The 19,656-nt window shown below is 38.2% G+C and overlaps 1 protein-coding gene across 1 annotated transcript in view; it reads right to left on the bottom strand.

The window, feature by feature from the left end:
* frem2a (FRAS1 related extracellular matrix 2a) overlaps positions 1–18,025 on the bottom strand; it is a 61,933-nt gene extending 43,908 nt beyond the window's left edge. Inside the window, exons 1-3 of the mRNA XM_082157424.1 lie at positions 12,889–18,025; positions 10,858–10,947; positions 4–150 (exon numbers count right to left, since the gene is read on the bottom strand). Of these exons, the coding sequence (XP_082013550.1) occupies positions 4–150; positions 10,858–10,947; positions 12,889–17,884 (5,233 nt within the window). The 5' untranslated portion in view covers positions 17,885–18,025. The remainder of the gene's footprint in view (positions 1–3; positions 151–10,857; positions 10,948–12,888) is intronic.
* Between the last annotated feature and the right edge of the window lie 1,631 nt (positions 18,026–19,656).

Genomic DNA, 19,656 nt, shown 5'->3' with positions numbered 1-19,656 from the left:
CACCAACAAAAGACGTTTCACCCAGAAAACCTCGACGTCTAAGGATCACCTCGAGAGCTTTATCCTGCTCATCCACCACATATTTCGGCTTCTCCAGAGAAATCCAAGCCCAGTTCAGACGAAACTGCTGGTTCTTCAATTTGTTCCCTCCTGAAATAACAGATAGAATGTGTACAGCGAGGCACTATTATTGGCAGCTGAAAGCATTATGAAATTAAAAAGAGTGCTGCAGTGATGCAGGAATTTTTAGGCCAACCCTGAAGTTACCATTACACTGATTCCCTTCAGTGTCACCACCGACGACTCTTTCAATCATTTAAATGCTACAAATTGAAAGGTTTGAGCATGATAATAAACACAATGAGGCTGTAAAATCAGACTAATAAGTAGATGAGTTTACGTGATGGATGTTTACACTATTACTGATGTGTTTTATGTAGCTGATTTTTCTTTTTAAATATCTTAAGCTTGTGTTAACCACAGACCCCATTTCAAGAATTTACCAAATACCAATAAAAATAAAAAACCTATTGACTTCGTGAAAATATAAAAGAAAGTTCAAAAATGGGTTTTATTCCTGCAGAGCTCAAAATCAAATATTTTTGTAAATATATATAAAAAATAAAATATTAGTCCAGGTAGAGATGTGTTCTACTTTAGGTCATTACGAATCTGTGGAAATCTGCAGAGTTTTTCAGTGGAGTTCTGTGTTCCTACTAATACCTTATGAATATGACCCTCATAATGGACTCAGAGGGGATTAATTAGAGATTATAATTCAAACATAATGTGCACACCACCAGTTGTGTTTACTTAAGGGGTTATAACTCTCTCATATGCTACATCTTACATGTAAACCGTTTGGGTTTTACAGCATAAAAACAGCACAATGTACAAGATCCATGTAGCATAATCATTGTTATTTTAAACAGAAGATGAAAATCTTGATACTTTGATCACCCACAATGTCTCTACACTCAGGTACTTGCCTCAGATTGCCTTAGCAGCAGTCTTTTACCCATGCACACTAAAAATAATGGTTTGTTTAAATAGAAAAAGAATGTAGTTCAGTGAAGAACAGACAATGTAATATTTATATCTTGTGCATGCTGACTTCGCACTTCACATGCTTGGTTTCACAATTCTTGGTGTATCTCGAATTAAATGTATCATCCAGCTGTACCTCTCAATCACCATCTTCATGTAGTTTAAATATAAATTGATACCATGATTATTACCATGGTACCCCCGGCCCCAGTCGAACCGCACTTCCCAAAGGCAGTCTGCTCCAATACATTAAAAATGAGCGAATACCCAAGAACTAAGAGTTTAGACTTCATGCATTATGAAGCCTAGGATTAAATCTGTGTCAAAGGCAAAAGTCTGTGTAAAGTTATCACATTTAGTGCACACATACTTTCAGACCTACTACATCTCTAATCTATATGTACATCATGTATTGGAGTTTGCATGCATATTGATAATTCACTTCACGTGCACAAAAAACATCAGAGACAAATTCCCAATTTATCTAGACCATGTATATTCATGACTTTTCAATGCTTGTTTCACTTGATTTCCTCGAGCTAACCCCAGGCTCTTAATATCTCACTCACTAACCTTGCCTGAGAGATGTCATGACTGGAAAAAAATGGACGTTGCTAATTCCAACTCAATATTAGTCTGTAATTATGAACGGTTGCAAGGTGATAACTGTTAGGCAGATGATATAGAGCGTATACAAATTCAGAATGCAGGAAAATAAACCATTTTACACGTTAAAGTGATTATATTTGACATTTGATGAAGATTAGCAACATAAGCCTGATGGTTCATTGAATTATCATAGTGGTCCATATAATTAAGAGTCCAGTGTCCATTAGGAAGGAAGGAAGGAAGGAAGGAAGGAAGGAAGGAAGGAAGGAAGGAAGGAAGGAAGGAAGGAAGGAAGGAAGGAAGGAAGGAAGGAAGGAAGGAAGGAAGGAAGGAAGGAAGGAAGGAAGGAAGGAAGGAAGGAAGGAAGGAAGGAAAGAAAGAAAGGAGGAAGGAGGAGGAGAGGGAGGAGAGGGAGGGAGGGAGGGAGGGAGGGAGGGAGGAAGGAGAGGGAGGAAGGAAGGAAGGAAGGAAGGAAGGAAGGAAGGAAGGAAGGAAGGAAAGAAAGAAAGGAGGAAGGAGGAGGAGAGGGAGGGAGGAGAGGGAGGAGAGGGAGGGAGGGAGGGAGGGAGGAAGGAGAGGGAGGAAGGAAGGAAGGAAGGAAGGAAGGAAGGAAGGAAGGAAGGAAGGAAAGAAAGAAAGAAAGGAGGAAGGAGGAGGAGAGGGAGGGAGGAGAGGGAGGAGAGGGAGGGAGGGAGGGAGGAAGGAGAGGGAGGAAGGAAGGAAGGAAGGAAGGAAGGAAGGAAGGAAGGAAGGAAGGAAGGAAGGAAGGAAGGAAGGAAGGAAGGAAGGAAGGAAGGAAGGAAGGAAGGAAGGAAGGAAGGAAGGAAGGAAGGAAGGAAGGAAGGAAGGAAGGAAGGAAGGAAGGAAGGAAGGAAGGAAGGAAGGAAGGAAGGAAGGAAGGAAGGAAGGAAGGAAGGAAGGAAGGAATGCATGCTTCCTTCCTTACATACATACATACATACATACATACAAGAAAGACTACAATACAGCCACATCCATATGTTAAAACAAATATTCTAATAATCACTTATTAACAGGTGACAATGTTTGATTTGATTTACAGTCTTTTTTATTATACCACTGTAAGGCAGAAAACATTGCTCCCATGATTTCTGCAGTCAATGCAGAGGTATTAATGCAGCACGTTATCCGAGCAGCAATGACACTTCTACTTTCATCTTGTCATCTTCTATCAGTTTAGGGAAGAAGTGATTGATAGGGTGTGGTTTAAATGTCTGCAAAGACCATTTGCGAGTAAAGAAAAAGCTCTCAGCTCAAGGACTTCATTATTCTGTGGGTTTAGTTTGTTCATTCAGGTCAGTGAGCTAAGCAAACAAAACACCATCAGTTACTAGAAAGAAAAAAAATCAAGTGGATTTGTACATTTTCAACAAAAAAAAAAACTGTGAGTGATGCCTGTGAAAAACATGCCAGCTGTAATGCTAATTGCTATTGTTCACTCCTCTGCCAATTTTAGGGATGCAAAAGATGCTGTCAATCATATAACCAACGGAGTTGGCTATACAACATACTATTTTTGTCAACAAAAATATTAGTATAATATTAGTAAATATCACAGTATATTAAGGTGACAGTCATCTAAATTACTGTATGACTAAACTAAAAAACTAAAAACCCATTTATCCATATTTAGCCAAAATTTATGTTAATAAATAAATGTATTATAAAATTTTAAGAAAAATAAATAAATAAAATAATAATAATAATAATAATAAAATAAAATATTTAAGGTGTCATGTTTGTAGCATAAATTAGTTTAATATTGGGGTTTTGAAAAAACATTAACTAAATATAAGAAACAGTAATATTGATTCTTGCCTCAGTAGAGGCCACCGAAAAGAAAAATAATCTAAATAAATGAGTAGAAAAGAGAAAACAAGCTATTTAGTCATAAAATATAGCATCACACATGTGAATATAAAATTTGTTTGTATTTGTTCAGTTGTCAAGCTGAACAATGCTCTCATTAGCTTTGCCTCTGAAAAACCTACTGACAAGTTGCTTTGAAGCCCAGTGGATTTGTCCAAACCCTGATACTGACAGTCTCCATGAAGCTTCTCACACAAAAATAAATGACTTGCCCCTAATGACTTTATTAAACAGAAGTGTTTCAAAGGCGGATAGTTCAGACAGAGTTTCCTAGAAAGACATGACATGCACAACAGCTGACATTCACTCAGAATAGCTCATTAAAAGCTAATCAGTGCCTGGTGCATGAGAAGCTTTACTCTATCCAGAAACTTTAAAGAACTTCTTAACAACATCTAAAAATAGAGCTCACAAATAATTCATCAGATAGTACAAATCTCAATCCTCCCAAAAGACTGGATAAAGTCAGACAGAAGTCAAATGGAGATGACCCCCGAGGGTATACGTACTTTAGTGATTTATAAAGGTCTTATCTTAACAGGGTTGGAAAATATATCTGAACATGAGAATGAATGAGAATAATAGAGTATTATGTGCTTTAAGGCACAATTCCTTCTTTTTATTATCGGTTTGCCGAAAGCATCAACATCAACAAATCCTCAGGAGCTCCACACTCCCAAAACTTAGTTAAACATACAAGTCAAAAACAAGTACTTGGCAAGGCCTGTTTATCAAAAACGATTTTATCTGTTGCACATACATTATATTTCTATATTGATTTCCTCACCTTTAGTTTATATGTGACCTTGGATCACAAAACCAGTCACATGTTGCACGGGTTTATTTGTGGCAATAGCCAACAATACATTGTACAGGTCAAAATGATCGATTTGTCTTTTATGCCAAAAATAATTAGGATATTAAGTAAAGATCATGTTCCATGAAGATATTTTGTAAATTTCCTACCATAAATATATCAAACATTTATTTTTGTGAGTGAATGCAGCACAATCGCCAACACAAATGCACAACTTTAAAGGCGATTTTCTCAATGTTTAGATTTTTTTGCACCCTCAGATTCCAGATTTTCAATAGTTGTATCTCAACTAAATATACTCCTATTCTAACAAACCATACATCAATGAAAAGCTTATTTATTCAGCTTTAATATGATGGGTAAATCTCAATTTCAAAAAATTTACCAATGTGACTGGTTTTGTGGTCCAGAGTCACATATAATTAATCTGATAACTGAATTAGAATAAGACAAATCTGAAAAGAAAATGACTGTATCAAATAATACAAGATATGTTCAAGTCAAAATGTACAAGTTATGTTGTGAATACGCTTTTTCCGTAACAAACTACATTCAAAAGTCTCTTATGCTCACCAAGACTACATTTATTTGGACAAAAATACAGTAAAACAGTATTAATGTGGAATATTATTATAATCAATAAAAAAAATGTTCCCCCCATTTTAATATATTTTTAAATGTAATTTATTCCTGTGATGGCAAAGCTGAATTTTCATTATTTTCATTTTCCTTACTCCAGTCTTCACTTTTCAGTGTCACATGATCCTTCAGAAATCATTCTAATATGCTGATTTGCTAATTTCGAAACATTTCTTCTTACTATCAATGTTGATAACAGTTGTGCTGCTTAATATTTGTGTGGAAACTGTGATACATTTTTTAACTGGATTCTTTTATTAATAAAAAGTTCAAGAGAAAAGCGTTTATTTTAAATAGAAAGTCTTTACTGCTACTTTTGACCAATTTAACACATCTTTGCTCAATGAAAGTATATTCATTTCTTAAAAAAAAAAATACTGACCCCAAACTTTTGATTGGTAGTATATATTGGCAAATATTGAGTAATAAATACAAGATATTTTAATCGAAATGAAAAAACAACAATTAAGATTGCTAAGATTTTAGTGACTAAGATTAATTTTAAAAAATAACACTAATTCAAAGATTACATGCACATCTATGGTTAAGCAGTTGTGTGCCACTGACAAGGTATTATGCCTTCTCTCACAAGCACCATTGATGCAGATCATAAACATTAGGAACAGAATACATCCAGTCATTAATGCAATTTTTGCATTAAAGTGCTTTTCGAAGAGTAGAAAACATCTCAACATAACTATCAGCTAGATTATCAACACATTCATTCTGATGGATGTTTGCTCAAACTGTGCTTCAGCTAAAAACAGCAGCTTGTTGGTCTTTTCACAGATCCTACTAGCCTTTCCTCATCTAGCTCAATGGACTCTTGGCTGCAGCCACAAAGTCTTGGCTGTCTGCTTTAACTGTTTTATGGTTGGATTGAGAAGACAGAGCTAGTCTAACAGAACTTGGATACATTCAACAAGAACATGTGGACAGGCAATGAAGACAGTTCAGAGTCTCTAGGCTGCTCAGATTTAAACAATAGGTTCACAAACACGGTACATTTTCTTCAGCGAAGGTCATAGCTTGTCTGGATGCCCTCAAGTAATCCCTTCTGTCCCTCTGTCTTCGCAAAACGACCTGCTTAACCTTATTCAGAAGAACGTTGTTTGAAGAACAGCAGACTTTTGGTCTGACATTGGTCTGACACCTGTCTACTCGATCAACGGCACTTCAAAATGTTTAAGCAGGAATACCTGCAGGTGTGGTCTTGTCGTTGAATCAATCAGCCATGCAGGTCTAAGGTTAAACCAGAAATCCACATCTGAACTGACCCTAAATACTTGCACTACCCCCCAAAAACCAAACAGAACACCAGAACATTCAGTGGAAATTCAATGCTAGCTCTTGCCAATCCACATGTGAATCCACAATCTTATGTCTAGACAACAATGAGAAACAGAGCTACAAAAACATCCCATTTTAACATTATCTCTGGTTAATTTGATATGGGAGAAAAAATAAACGGCTCAAACATATGGTTATCTACATCCACGCTAAAAAAAGCATTGTTCTTTATTGTTCATACAGCGAGCTGGACCATGTTCAACAAATCCCAAGCAAAAATCTCCATAATACAATGTGCACAACAAGAAAAACAGAGCCAGCAATGATTTTTTTTTTTTTTTTTAAACCCAGACACAACAGAGCTTTAGGAACAACCTAAACAGTCTACAAAACTGCTTTCCAGAAAAATGGTTTACAATGGCATAAATTAGGCACCGTCTTGTTTCTCAACCAGATGTTGATGGTCAGGTCTGTTGAAAATATACAGAGCTTTCTTTTTAATGATACAAAAAAATATATATTGAGTACATAATGGCATTTTTGCTTTAGAGTGAACACTGCTGTAAGTTCACATCAAACATTTTTGAAAAATAATTCCATTTGCCCAACAGCAAAAAACCAAACATCCCAGAGCTATGATGTGTCACGTAAAGCTTCCCTCTGTTCTTTGTAGCCTCTGTGTGTCCCTGCAGTCGTTCCTGTCATATATCTATCTGTGCCTCAGAGGCATGATTGCAGGGAGAGGGGTAGAGGATTCAGAATGAGTGTTATCCGTCATGACCTTTTGCAAAGGAAGGGTAACTGATAAATCTGTCCTCTTTTAACCGTTAAGTTTGGGGGCCACAAGTTGCAAAATCATTTAAATGGAGAATTGCATTTATTAGTGTCAGTCAGAGGGTGTTTACGTGACTAAAAACCGTTTAAACACCTATTAGCTCTGTTCTAAAACCTAATGAGCTGCATCACTGACAAAACAGAAGGCAGAACATCTTAAATATGTCAGAAATCGCCTCCTATAACCTTATAGTGCACTATTTGAGGAGACAGCCATTTGTAATGGTGTCTGAAACCATAGTGGCCATTATCGCGTGCACTCATTCAATCCCATAATGCACCTCAATAACGAGTGTACAACCGATGCAAGCTCATTGGCTAGCAGCTAGAGAATACCCATTCACTGAGCGGCAAATTAACTCCCGTGTCTCTCCAGAAGATGGCGTCCACAGCACTTCTGGTGCAGTGTTCAAATTCGCTCACTTGTTTTTATTCACTACTTTAAGCAAACAATATTAGTGGAGTAATGCCGGCGATGGTGAACGAGTGTACAGCAGATTTCGGATTCAGCGAAAGAGTGTGCAGTTAGCATGTTGCTAAGCCAACAGCGCAACTCTTTAAGTATAAAAATACATAGCACAAACAAATATAATGTTTGTCAGTACGGTTTCAGTATTGAATTAAAGTTCATTTATTAATTGCCTTGTCCACCTTTTACTAATTTTTTTCAATGAACTTACTGCATTATTGGATTACCTTTTCAGTAAGGGATACATGCGATAAATTTGGCTAAAACAAAGTTTCTTAAGGCACATTAATGAAAACTATTTGCAACAACAGAACAACCAGATATCATTCATTTTCAATGAAAGTTGGTGATTTCAGAGACCAAACAGAAACCAACAGCCCAGCAACTCGCCGACCTCCGTGAATTTGAACAGGGCTTTAGGAGACAGAATAATGAAGTTGCCAACATTTTGGAACAGCTTTCGCTTTTGGAGCACACCTTTGATGCCTTACAATGTTGTCTCCAGAGGCAGCTCACAATTGGTACAGAGCAAAAGAGACAGAGGCAAAGATAAACAAAAACTAGATGATCTAGGCCAAACTCTGATGGACAGTTTACGGACATAGATAAAGGATGGAAGACTTGCACAAAAAGTGCATCCAGAAATATCTTCTGAAGGCCATCTTCTTTAAACTCAAACTTAAAAAGATCCTCTAAACTGCATGTGGAAAACATGCAGGCTCATCATCATTATAGGGTATGCAAGGAAAGAACATTTTGAAAAACAAAACAATTAATTAAACCCCTCTGGAATACTACTTGTACTAAATATGCAAGTCGCAATCTAACAGAGGGCATTATATAAATGCAGCTGTTTAACACAAATTGGACATAAAATGAGGTTTATGATGTTTGCTGTGGTTGTTGGGCTCTTTGGACAAGCACAATCTAAGATAGTATAATTAGGCCAGCTTTTTCAGGCATAATGTGGCAGAGTGTTTGTATCACTGAATTTCAAGCTGAAGCTGTATATTACTGCACAGATGTAGAAAAAAGGGTCCTAGGAGAAAACCTTGAGGCACCTCATGATAAAAACAGCTAAACTGAGCCCTTTTGTGTTTGCACACTACATCTGTAAAAATAGATGCATACTGCTTGGGATCTATCCTATAAAATAAATGCCTCCACCACCAATGGAGTGAAACTATCCCCCAGGAATACACAGAAACAAAACCGGTAATGACCAACTGGGATCAGGGGTCAGGCACCAACACAGCTGCATACCAAAGAGTTCCTACTTCTCAGTCATTCCTGAATTGAGAGATGACAAAGGACAAATGACAACCACTCCCAAAATGGGGGGTTAACTTAAAGGAACATAAACCAAAACAATTCTAAAAACTGGGCCTGTCAAGGATCATCTAGATATCATGATATAAAAATGTGACGATATGTATCGTTGATGTAAACGATATGATTTGGATATAGATTTAGTTTTATCCAAGGCTTAGCTTAGTGTATTTATAGGGTATAAATCACCCAAAAATTTTTATTCTGTCATGTAGGCTACTCACCTTCCAAACACATTTATGTCCCTCAATTTAAAGTCCATTCCTCTAAAACTTAAAAGATCCAAAAACTGTCATAAAAGGCATCGTAAAATAATCAATTGAGTGGAGTAATTTTGACAAGCTTTCTTGCGATTAGAACTGTGATTGATTGCACTGATCATCTGAAGCACATGCGCTGAAACGGCACCCCTCAAAGTGAAAAAGCGCAAACATCATTTAAATCACCAGAACACATTTAGACTTAGTAGTATGATTATTCCAAGCATTTTAGATGGTTTATTCTTATATGATTGTGCATTAATAGCGGGAGAAGCGGGGCATAGCGAGCACCGAGAGAGTCTGTGTAAGAGATCCAATGAATGAATGCATTGAGTGTGAGTACTCCGTAAAAAAAAAAAAAAAAGTTTATGGAGTGTCAGTGGCATTACTACATTAAAATACTATATGTAGATGATCTTCAGGATGTTTCCCAGCAGTGTGTTCATGTGTTCTGAGGTGAGTGATGTGCAGCGGCTCTCGGGTCGCTCCGGCTCGTTAATGTTGAATATAATTTAAAATAATGCAATGAAGGATATTTGTGGGTCCATGATTATAATAAAATAATATTTTAATCATAATAAAGTATAATAATAATAAATAATAAAAATAAAACTCTTCTTTATTTTGGCTTAAAATATCATGATAATTTGTATCGTGACTTCAGTATCGCGATTTGTATCGAATCGTGACACAAGTGTATCGTTACAGCCCTATTTAACATCCTGACTAAAAAGACCAAATGCAGCCATGTACCGATCCTTTCAACCAGTTAATGCCTCTTGACTTGAAGATGCTAAGCAGACTTTAATTATTATCGTTTCATGCCGCAACAGATTATTTCATGACACAACTGGTGATTGTGAGCATGAGAGAGACATAAAGCCATTATAATGCAGTTCTCCAGCTGTTTTTCTATAGAGCTTGTATTTTCCCAACTCTTTTCAATGCCAGAGACCCTCTAATACTTAAAGTAATTGTAAGCTAGACAAGGGGTGTGTGGCTTAAAATCCCGGCTACAAGCTCTAATTATGTGTCATCTTGCCTCTAATGCACCCAATGGCCCTTTGTGTTGTGTGTATGCAGACTCTTCAATCCATGATGCGCCCTTCTGAGGCATTGACAAAGACACTCAACGTGGCTCTCCTATAGTGTGCTTTGTAAAGTGCATATCACATATTTGGCTTTCCAACTAAAACACAAATCATCAGTATCCGCAACAAGGTCTTTAGCTGTAAGCGAATCCAGTAACAGTGACTGGATCATCACGTCCAACCTAATTTATACATGATTACCTATGCCTCACCAGATTTAATCCTACCCTGTTGAAATATGATCTTAGGGTCATTCTAACCCACACTCACTTTTAAGTTTTTCTTTGATGTACTAAAAACTCATTTTAAGTTTTTCTTTTTTTCCACCAGTCAAAGGTAGCACAGCATGTAATAAGCTGCACACAGACAGTTCATCTACCACGGAAAAGAAAAAGCCTATTTGAATGCTACGTATCTGAATATATGCCTCTCGGGTCTAAACATTCACAATTAATCATCTTAGCTATTCCGTATGCAGTTACACCTAAAATCAGAGCACATAACGCTAAATGCGTTTAATTAATGATTCTAAATGCATAATTAAATCATTAAAAAGCCTAAAAGAATGGTTTTAGGACTTACCATTGTCCTCCACGGTGAAACTAAAGAGGTCACTGGTGGCCTTTTTCTCATCCTTCAGGATATAGCAGATCTTAAGATCATCCATGTCAGCTGAAAACACAGAAAAACACAAAACTGTAAGATTAAACCTCACAAATGTAATGTATTATTCATTCAGAAGAAAACAGATCAAAACAATCTATAAAAATCCTCATATTTTATGATCTACAGACCCCTGGAGTGAAATGCTCAAAGATCAAATTATTCTATAAGCCGCTCAACTTACAAATATCTTCATTTTAATGCAAAAGGCATTCTTGGTTTTGCAAAACACATCTGAGATAAAAGGCTTTTTAAAATTTAATAAATCCAGGTGAGGATTTTCACCAAAGCAGCCGGGAAGAAGTCACAAAACAATCAGCAAAACAGGTGACAAGCTGTTACATAATGACAGGTGAGAACAAGAATTTTAAACACAGGATTCCAGCTTAAGACTTCCTTACATCTGGTCTGCCCCATCTACCAAATTAGACCCCTTAACCACATCTGCACTGATACACAGTGGTTAAGTTACAGTGTACCATGAACAACATGGCTCTCTGTTCCTTTTGCTCTGACCTACTACTTTAAATTATTTATATTAGAGGAAGAAGCCTCATAAAAATGTAAACCCATGATTCTTTATGCATGGATGAAACCGCTTTTCATATTGAAAATAAAATGTCTACTTTCATCACCAGCACACACTCTCATTGTGAAATATTTAGCGAATGCCAAAGAGCAAGTGGTAGAAGAATATGGGGAAAGGGCAAAGTAAATAAAGAGAAGTGATTGTCCCTTCTGCTTCACTGCTCGTATTGATGAGGTCAAGTCAGGTTTGCCAGGTCTCTCCCTCTCGTTTTCGCACTTCTGCCCTCTTCCAGCGTCTGGGACACATTTCAGACTAAGTTAGTCTGACATGGATTTCGCATCTTCTCACTTGACACTCATGTTTAAAGGAGTTTTTTTTGTTTTTTTTGCTTTAGCTGTTAGAGGACATGAACCTTTGCTGATTAGGGAAAATGATTATCCTGGCTAAAAGGCACTACAAGGATGTGCAAAAGGATGTTTTTAAAATTGAAAAGCCAGAGTAGTTGATTAAAATATTTGCAAATTTGCATAGAGTTTGATAGGTTTGGAGACTAACCTGTTTGCATTATGCAAAGCTTTTAAAAAATTTAAAAAGACACTCATTTATGTATTTTCATGGTTAAGCCAAAATTATTATATTGATTATATAAGTATTATGGTGATATGATCAAACTTTCAAAGCAATAAGAGTTGCTCCTTAGTTTATAAACCCCTTTGCAAAATCTGCAAGATCTATATAATTTAATAAAAAAATGCTGATGAAGCTTTTTATGTATACAATTATAATTTTAGATAAAATTTTACTTTTTTACAATGACAAGATTTCATCCCTAATATATGTTTAGTTTTTGTGTGTTTTTTTCCTTTAAAAAAAGCTAAACTTGTTACAGATAATATGGCAAGGGGTTTGCAAACTTATTAACAGTTGTGTTAATAAGTTTACAAACCCCTTGCCATAGTTTGTTATGGCTAGCGGCACAGAAATTACATACTTCACTTTTAACTTTTTTTAAATGTGGTTTGCCTCCAACCAGTAACTCTTTTTTCAAACAATAGTCAGTCACTACAGGGATGTTAGAAGGCAAAAGTATGAGAACTTAATAATTGAAAGGAGATGTGTGAACGCTCTAGTTGTCTCATCAAGAATTTAAGCCGAAGGCTAAGAGACAGACACATCTTACAGCCTGTACTATTGGCAAAGGGCAAAGTGTCTGTTTCAAGATGGAACTACATTATTTCAAGCATTAATAAGAGCAGAGAACCTGTCCTGAATATGATGGGTACATAGCATTTGAAGAAAATTCTTACATGTATCTTTAAATGTATTGCACAGTTCTAGCACACTGAGTGTAAAAGAAATAAAGTTTCACACAATGCAATCAATGGTGATAAGAACATTTCTGTTCTGATGATATATATTACCTTGTGTGAAGGTGTTGATGGAGTCATTCCCTCTGTCCAGGTTAATCAGGTAGCCATGCTCTGGCTGTGCAGTAATGTGAAAAACCAAAGCATTCGGGCTACTGTCTCTGTCCACTGCCTTCAGGACTTTGCTTGTGATTTGATATCCGAAGTGACCTGCAGACAAGACCTTTAAAGTCGGTGTACCTTTATTAACCACTATCTGAGGCACACCGTTGTCCACAGACACAATGGTGATCTTCACGGTCTGAGGCCTTTGTGTCTCAAAAATGGTATCAGGGAATACAAAAAAATCTGAATGGGTTCCATCGGTGACTGTAAAAGAAAAACTGTCCTTGTCCGACTCAGTGCCATCATGCTTATAGCTGATCATATTCTCATTTAGGTCCTGCTTTGTGAACAAAGTCACTTGTCGGCTGTTGTTGAAGAGCAGTTTGCCATGAATGGGCAGTTGGGTGACTGCAAACTTCAGTAGGTGCTCGGCTGTGTCTTGGTCCTCAACGGTCAACTCAAAGGGCGTAATGAGTTTGTTCTGTCCCTCAGTCACTAGAAGGTCATGAATGGTCAGTACTGGCTTTTTATTGTCAACATCAACAACTGAAACACGGAATGTGCGGAACACAGGGTTGTAGCCATCGGTCACCTCAAACTCAAAGCTGTCCATCTTGACTTCATCATCGGCAGTATGGATGTAGTAGATCTTGCTCCCGGCCAGCTGTAGCTGGGTAAAAGACACAATAGGCATACCTGGTGTATCTGTGCTTTCCAAATGCCCTCTCACTGGAGCTCTTGTGATTGTGAAAACTAAGTTCTCATCAGGGCTGTTGAGATCGCTAGTGCTAAGGAGGTTCGTAGTGAGCGTCACTTTGCCACCTTCTTTAAGAGACACCCCTTTACTGATGACATCAGGAAACACCATGTCAATGCTGCCCACGGTAATATAGAAATATCTGTCAATTAGAGGATTGATGCCATCTGTTACGTCAAACTTTACAAGGTCACGAATGCCTTCCTGTCCATTGTGAGTGTACAAAATTAGACCTTTGTTCACCTCGTTTTGTGTAAAATTCATGCCAACTGTTATGTTCTCCAGAGATTCTGCAGATCTTTTCTCCACATATCCTGATTTTCTGTGAAGGAAGCCCTGACTGGGGCCGTAGCGAACAATGAAAGTAAGGAAATCATCATCTGAGTCCAGATCAGTGGCCTTTAGTACTTTACTATTTATCTCTTTTGTCTCACCAATATCGATTTCAAGTCCATCGTTAATGGCAAGCCTTGGAGTTTCATCATCCACAGGGATAATCATGATCATAATGGTGCCTTCAACTAAATGTGTCCCATCTGTAAGAAGAACATAAAACTTGTCTTCAGTGGTTTCAGAATCATCATGTTCATAAATTATGCTAGAGGCTTCCTTGATTTGTCCCAGTGTGAAGTTGGTGATTGGGATGGAGCCACTGGCAAGCTGATTGAGGATGAACCCATTATGTGGGGGTTTGGTGATGATAAATGTCAACTCTTCTGCAGGAACATCCGCATCAACTCCATTCAAGAGCGGTGTGTCAATGATAACATTCATGCCCTCCATTACGACAAACTCTCGCATAAATATCTCTGGTTTTTCATCGTTGGTGGGAATAATAACAATGGGAAAGAACTGCCTCTCTGAGAAATTCACACCATCTGAACATCTGAACGTGAACCTGTCCTCCACTGGCTCAACTCCTTTATGTATGCTTTGGACATAATGAATATGACCTTCATTCACATCTCTGATGGTAAAAGCACTTACTGCCATTCCTGACCTTGACTTTTCAGAGCCTGGTGCTGGAGAGATGTTCTCCACATATCCTAATGTGGGCTGAACAATGATGGTGCACAGGATGTCCTCAATTGGAGTGTCTGCATCCTCAACCCTTATCTGATGCCTAACAATTGTGTTTTTATCCCCCTCAAAGACGTTAAAGGTATTGCCAACTGTGACCTCTGGAGTCTGGTTATCTACAGGGAGAATGGTGACGTGAACACGGACTCCATTTACTCGGTTACCCCCTACATTCCACTCATCAGACATGTCAGAAAGGGTCAGGTTGAAAAAATCTTCTATCGAAGTAAAACCAATCTCACCGCTGGTGTGAGTATACACAACCAGACCATTGATGATATCAGCTTGGGTGAATCTGCTTGAGGAAACTCCACTCACCAGAATTTCTCCAAACTTAGGGGCTTCTTCAACAATGAACGTCAACCTCAAGTCATCAGTGTCCTCATCTTTTCCCTGGATGACATTAGCGGTAATTTCTGTGGCACCATTTTCCAGCACGTCCAGGCGAGAGCCAAAGGTGCCCTTTGTGAGGCTGAGTGTTGGTGCCTTATCATCAATAAGCTTTACCACTACCTTCACGGTGATCGTTACAACATGAACACCATCACTAACATCAAGTTTTAAAGAGTCACTTGTCATTTCATCTCCATTGTGGACATAAGATACTCTGCCATCAGAGATATCCATCAAATTGAAACTACTCCCTTGTTTTAATTCAGTAAATATAAGTTCAACATGGCCGTGTAGTGGGGCTTTACTTAGTGTGAATGAAATTAGCTTACTGTCAGTGTCAAGGTCATTTGCGTCAAGTTCGGCACTCGTGATGACATGCACCCCTCTCTCAAGGACTTTGAATCCAGTGTTTGTTATCTGTGGGGGTTTGTTGTTTACAGGCTGCAGAAAAATTGTAAAAACTCCATCAGCGCCGTTTCCAGCGGTGTCCTCTACTGTGAAATGGAACTGCACCACATGAGGTATGATGCCGAGCTCAAGGTCTGGTGGACTGTAGGAAATCTTATGATGGTTAACTTGTGCTTGGGTAAATTCTGTTATGTCAGTATCTGAGCTGTCCGTTAAAACAACAGACCCAAATTGAATGGGACTATTCTCATCCATGTCAGTTGGAGGTCGAGTTATTATATATTTCAGGTCCCGGTCCTCAGAGTCCAAGTCAGTGTAACGAAGAACATTCTTGCTAAAATGAGTCAGCTGGTACTCATGTACTGTCATCTGCAAAGTAGTGCCAGGGAACAGCACAGGTGGAATATCATCAATAGGTAAAATCTTAATAATAAAAAAAATCTCATCAGATTGGTTCGGAGGATCAGCATCATCTTGTACTTTAAAAACAAACTGATCAGTAACCATCTCTGTGATGTGTGGACCTGTATGCCTATAAAAGAGCTTCTCATCTGTAATATCTTTCTGTAGCCACTGTGTCACTACTTTCTCATACACACCATCTTCTGCATTAAATTTCCAGGATGACGGGTCCTCAGGTGCTTCAGATTGCCTCACCACAACCTCACCAATAGCAGAAAGGGGAGGCTCGATTGTAAATTTAATAGTGGAATCTTCAGAGTCAATATCTGATGCGCTGAGCATAAGCTGCGAAATGGGAACCATCTGATTTTTAAATAAAATAAGCCCAGTGTTTGCATTTATGATGGGCGGCTCATCGTCTGTGGGTACAATTGTGATGGGGAACAAAAACTCAACTTCATTCTTGCCATCTGACATTCTGAAAATTATATTATCACTGTATGTGTCACTACCATCATGCTGGTAAACCACAATGCCAACCTCCAGGTCAGCTGGGGTAAAATACTTCCTGCTGGTGCCTAGAACAGTTAAGAGACCATGGCGCAGTCCATCAACCACCGTTATCCTCACACTGTCCAGATTGTCTTCATCACTAATTTCTAAATTGCTCTGAGTAAACAAAGACCTAGACTGGCCTTCATATAATAGCTGGCCGGTATTCTTAATGACTACTGGCGCTAATGTATTCATGGGCTTCACAACAATCATGAAAGCAAAAGGGTCTGAAATGCCACCATCTGTGTCTATGACCTCAAACTCTATTTGAAAGATCCTCTCTGTATCGGAGTCCAGAGAGGGAGGTTTGTAGGCTATTTTTAGATCTTTCAGATCCCTTTGATAAAAGGATGTGATGGGTAAATTCCTATCATCTGTACTCACGATATAACCCTCCTCAAAGGACAGAGGAGAAGTGATGTTGAAAATGAGATCATCAGGATTGGATTCCGTGTCCTCCGCAGCCAACATATCAGGAGTTAAAGCCGTCATAACAAACTGATCAACTTCCATCATCATCATAGCCACAAAACTCGGTCTGGGGGGAGTGTTTTCTTCGCCCTCTTTTATTCGGATCATCACATGGAAAAATTCTTGCTTCAGTAAATTATTTTCTTTGCTCCGTAGCTCCACAACCATTGGGATATAATCCTTATTAGGTGACTTGTGGGAAGACGTGTGCTCATACCGGATATTTGATTTGAGAAACAGGTCACAGTCCATCATTTTCTCCAGTTTGCTCTCATCAACAACTTTACCATATCTAGGAAGAACACTGCTGGCAGCCAGCGATGTTACCTCACATTGTTCAGAGTCTTTATCATAGGTAAAGTCTAAAACCTTTCTGCCTATAGGATTACTAGTACCACTCAGTTTATCAACAATAAGAGGCATGTTCTTAGTAACAATCTCCAATTGTGTGAAAACAACCTCAACTTCCAGCATAAAGGGGATGATAATAGTTTCAGTCTGAGTGTCATACCTGAGTTGCAGCTTCACCCTGTCACCCGCAGGGCTCCTAGAACCGAAATGAGAGTATCTCACATCGTTAGGACCAAATTCACAAGGGAACTTTTTAGGAGACACATGTCCCGGTCTCTGAGACAGTGGATCATTATCCAGAACGGTAATACTGCACCTGTCTCCAGGCTGAACTTCAATGACCAAGTCGTTGATGGGATCGATGTAAACAGATCTCCCGAAAGGCACGTGTATGCCGTTGTTTGCCACCAATATCGCGTCCTCGGAGAGTTCTGGCGTGTACGCGTACGACAATCCGTGTGTTTCAACTCCTCGCGCTGAACTACCTGTCAGTGAAAGCAAGAGAATGAGAAATCTGTAAAGTTCCATGCTGAACAGCCACAGGATGTTCTTGAGTAATTTAAATATCCAAATAGTGGTCGACCGGGTTTTCCGCTGTTATGTTTACATCCACGAGGGAACAGGAGACAAACACAGAAAGTTCAGAAATCCCACACGCGCGCCAGGATGCTCGCGCGGCATTCCCACGGACTCGGAGCGAGCTCAGTTTTAACTTGTGCATGGATGGCAGCAGGAGGACACGCCCATAGCCTCATTCCATTGGATGGAGAGTTGCATTCCCAAATCCGCAGGTAGGATTCAGACAGGATTTGACTGTCACTGTTAGTTGTGATAGTCCAGTTTGGAAAACCGTCTGGGTTCTTCAGACAGATAAAGTGATTTATTCTGTTTATTGCCAGTAAAATAATCTCTATCATATCTATTTCTATGTAGCCTATATGCTATATATTTTTTCATGGATATTCAGTACTTAAGTTTTAATCCCTTAAAACATATATATTTTTTATACACAAAATACAAAATTATTTTCATTTGGCAACACAGTCACATCCAATATTGCATTTTCATAGTTTGTATTTCCCATGTCGCTCAAACAGTAAAGCTTAGTATTAGCAATGCAAAGATTTGATTCCCAAGGAATGCACGAATTGACAATAGACCTATGTGACCCTTGAATGAAGTGCAAATTGCTTTGGATAAAAAAAAAAATTACAAAAAAATGTGTAGCCTATAAGATATCAACATTTACATTAAAGTCAGATCTACAGTTAAGAGTTTTGATTTGCCTTAGGGACCCCTTTTAATATTTTAGTCAGATATTAGGCCCAGTCACTCACTCACTGTTCCTTCATTCAGCCTGTCAAATATCTATAGCCCCCAGGATACAGAAACCCCAGGATAAAGAGTTAATATAAGCGTCACATACTCACAATGTCACTGGGAGCCATAAAAGACTTAATCTTATCTATAAGGCTGGGGGCAATTGTGCCATTAGCTATGAAATAATTGTTTGACCGAACTGACGTACTGAATATTTAAAACATGTAATGAAAATGATCTGATTAAAGTGTCTAGATTAAAGACGTTTTGACTTCAGTTGATGAATATATTTTACTACAAATTATTGAAACCATTTCTAATCATGTAGAGGCTACCACTTAGACTTAGACACATGCTATTCCTGCAGATAAAATAATTAGTATCACAAAAAGATAAGAACGACATTGCATTAAACATTAATGATTTAACATATAGTCAACTCTTATACAGGTAATATTGTCCATAAGAAGACAATAACATTCAGACTTATGATCAGGTCTTAAATATTTAAATGGTGCTATTACATTTGGGAAATATTTTGTTTTCTTATACCAAAATGATTTGTTTTTTGTGTAGTCTCTGAGATAAGAAGGAACATTTAAAAAAATGCTGTTGTCTTCTCTATAGGTTATGAGATGGTTTTGCGCATTACACATTGTACAATGGTTCCTTCTTCGGTTAAAGAGAAATGCATGAGCGAGAGGACAGGAAAGAGTCGTCAGAAGTTTGTTGGGACACATGTGTTTTATAATTACAGTATGAAAGACGACAGTCAGTGTTTTCACGTGTGCTCTCTGAGAATGACTGTTTCCCACAAGCCTCCAAACCTCTAATCAATCATCTGTTCAGACACCATAAAAACTCCTGATGGCTTGACTGAGTCCGAGTCTTGGTATTTTCTCTCCCCATCTCAGCTTTTCAATTAAATTTTTCGTCTGAATGTAGCTCTGGGAAAATATGTCCACTTTATTGGTGGAGGT

This window comes from Leuciscus leuciscus (assembly GCF_965113295.1).
Source record: "Leuciscus leuciscus genome assembly, chromosome: 24".
Classification (NCBI taxonomy): Eukaryota; Metazoa; Chordata; class Actinopteri; order Cypriniformes; family Leuciscidae; genus Leuciscus; species Leuciscus leuciscus.
The sequence above is the reverse complement of the archived record's forward strand: the minus strand, read 5'-3'. Positions and strand labels throughout refer to the sequence as shown.